The sequence below is a fragment of the Phytophthora parasitica genome (assembly GCF_000247585.1).
Source record: "Phytophthora parasitica INRA-310 unplaced genomic scaffold supercont2.13, whole genome shotgun sequence".
Lineage (NCBI taxonomy): Eukaryota > Oomycota > Peronosporomycetes > Peronosporales > Peronosporaceae > Phytophthora > Phytophthora nicotianae.
The window spans coordinates 474,012-476,324 of record NW_008648999.1 but is presented as its reverse complement, the minus strand read 5'-3'; the positions used below and the strand labels follow the sequence as shown (position 1 = coordinate 476,324).

Here is a 2,313-nt window from a genome sequence, read left to right as displayed (position 1 = left end):
ACCCGTTTCAAAGTTCCTCCCATAAGTAAAGGGAGCCTGAACCCATTGATATGGGAGGGGGCGAGGGTTCTCCAGTTTGACGTACTTCATTGGCAAATTTATGATGCGTTTTGGCTTTTTTTGCGCTGACAGGCGCTTTAAAAGGCTATTTGCTTCCTGCTATCACTTCGCGATCTTCAGCAGATGCTCATGGACCCCGAGCGAGAAGGCGTCGCGACGAAGCTAGTATACCGACCGCTGTACGGGAGGCCATCCAGGCCTTTGTCCCCAAAGCTGGAACGAAGATATTACGTGCCAAGCCGAGTGAGACGTCGTTCGTCTACGACTGGGGTGTCCGCGTCGTCAGCACGGCCGACACCAACGCACCTGCTGTGTTGATGTGCATGACAGCCGAGACTTGCCGCACGCAGCGTTTAAAGATCGTGATGCCAGGTGGGAAGACGTCAAAAGTGACGCTTCATCTAACCAAGGCACACGACGTTGGCTCCGACAAAACCGCCAGCGAGGAGGGCAGGAAAAGAACCCGCGACGAAGATCTGGCCGTTTTGAAGAGGAGTCCACTCTTTCGCTATGATCCTGGCCGCGCGTTCGTCTTGCTGGAGACACTGCGTATCGTGAACAACAACCTTCCGTTCAGAATTGGAGAGTACGAAGAGTCGCTGATAATCCGAGACTTAATGCTCAAGGAGGAGGCTCGTGTAGCATTAAACGCCAAGGTCATCCGCCATTCTGTCGTGGAACTCTACGATGCGACAAAGCGTCAAGTCCAAGTGATGCTGACAGAAAACAGGATCGGTTCAGCAAAAAAGCTTCTCCGTCGTTGGAGACTTCTGGACGGCGTCCGCGATGAATACCATTTTTTTGGAATTGAGACTCTATCTAGTGGACTCGTCGTACCGGTTCAAATCCGTGTTGCTAGGGACCCGATATTTTGCCCCGCAGTATGGCGAACGTGATGGCGGAATCCGAGGTCCATTCTATCGCTGGATGGGGGATACGTTATAGGACTTTGGACTTAGTCGTCACGACCTCTTCGGGTCTACCAGCGACGGTGGACCCGATGTCAAATGGATGATGAGGTCAGGGCTCAAATTGTGCTGGGAATGGTGCGTACCGCACTTTACACATGCGGCGACCAGGACCGCATTTGGCATCGTTGCGGAGAGCGGTTCATCGAAGAACACAGCGATGACGGACATGATTCGACGCATCGTCGAAACTGTGTACCAGACACAGCATGTGGAAGTGCTGGGCACTCTCTTTTCGGAGCTTTGCAGTGTTATGACCGACGAGGATGTGAACGCGCCCCATTCTCAGCTTCAAGATTCATCGTTTTTTGGGGCTTGCTCGCGTTGTCCGACGTATACTCCTACTCTGGGATCCACTGGCCGAATTTGTGCCGACGAAGAGGGCATTGAGAACAGGACGCGCGCAACAAGAGACAGAAGCCGGAAATTGCCTTGGTCATGTTGACGCTTCCAAAAGCTCAGGATGGGCTCAAACTCACCGGGACTTATTACTTTCAGCGAAGTAGGGGTCGAAAGCCAACGGTCGAGCTCTTCGTCAATGCGGTGCTCGCGCATTGCCGTATGTGTGTCGACAGACGGTGGTGCCACCTCATTTGCCGTTTCTGCAAATAACTCCACGAGATCCTCTGAAAACAATGCTACTGGAGACGGAGCAACGATTCCGGGAGATGTTGGCTGAGTGTACACTGCCTCCATAATTCTGCGGACACCATCGATGATCTTACGGCGAACCTTAATGAAGTGGCGATCTGGCACCTGTTGCGACGCGCCGGCTTGCAAATTAGACATTAGAATCACCTTTTTTAGCGCTCCGTCTGGATTCTTGAAGTTAGGGTGAAGCAGTAGCTGCATCTCGAACGCGTAGGAGCATGAATTCATTACCTCGCGGTCAGTGTATCGCCGGAAAAAGACACGATGAAAAGCTTTATGGAGAAATTTCCGAGTTGTTGTCGCCAGATTGGACAGCTCTCCGGCCTAAAGAAGCGTCTCTCCGTCTTGGTCGATCGGCAGTCTCTTAAGGAAGGTGTGACGTCCAACAACGAGATTCGGAGCTTGTACAGACCGGGGAGAACGTAGCACTGGTTTCCGGATTCGGATTACCCGATGTGGTTAATCACTGAAATCGGCTCAAGGACCTGTATCAGTTCCATCTTCTCTCGAGCCAAAAGGGAAGGGCGACGGTGGTGCCATATTCTCTCGCCGGGCTTTGGCAGTTCATTCTTCATACCATGCGAGCGCGATTTCGGGAAAGCCGGAAGAATGGTGACCCCACAACGCAGCTCAC

At 52.5% G+C, this 2,313-nt stretch overlaps 2 protein-coding genes across 2 annotated transcripts; one reads left to right on the top strand and one right to left on the bottom strand.

Moving 5' to 3' along the window:
- Positions 1–50: 50 nt before the first annotated feature.
- PPTG_07855 (hypothetical protein) lies at positions 51–956 on the top strand (the record flags this gene model as incomplete). Its single annotated transcript, XM_008902234.1, has 2 exons — positions 51–66; positions 133–956. 2 exons carry the CDS (start codon positions 51–53, stop codon positions 954–956), a joined length of 840 nt encoding a protein of 279 aa, XP_008900482.1.
- A 363-nt stretch (positions 957–1,319) lies between these two features.
- On the bottom strand, positions 1,320–1,880 carry PPTG_07854 (hypothetical protein; the record flags this gene model as incomplete). Its single annotated transcript, XM_008902233.1, has 1 exon — positions 1,320–1,880. One exon carries the CDS (start codon positions 1,878–1,880, stop codon positions 1,320–1,322), a length of 561 nt encoding a protein of 186 aa, XP_008900481.1.
- Positions 1,881–2,313: the final 433 nt, after the last annotated feature.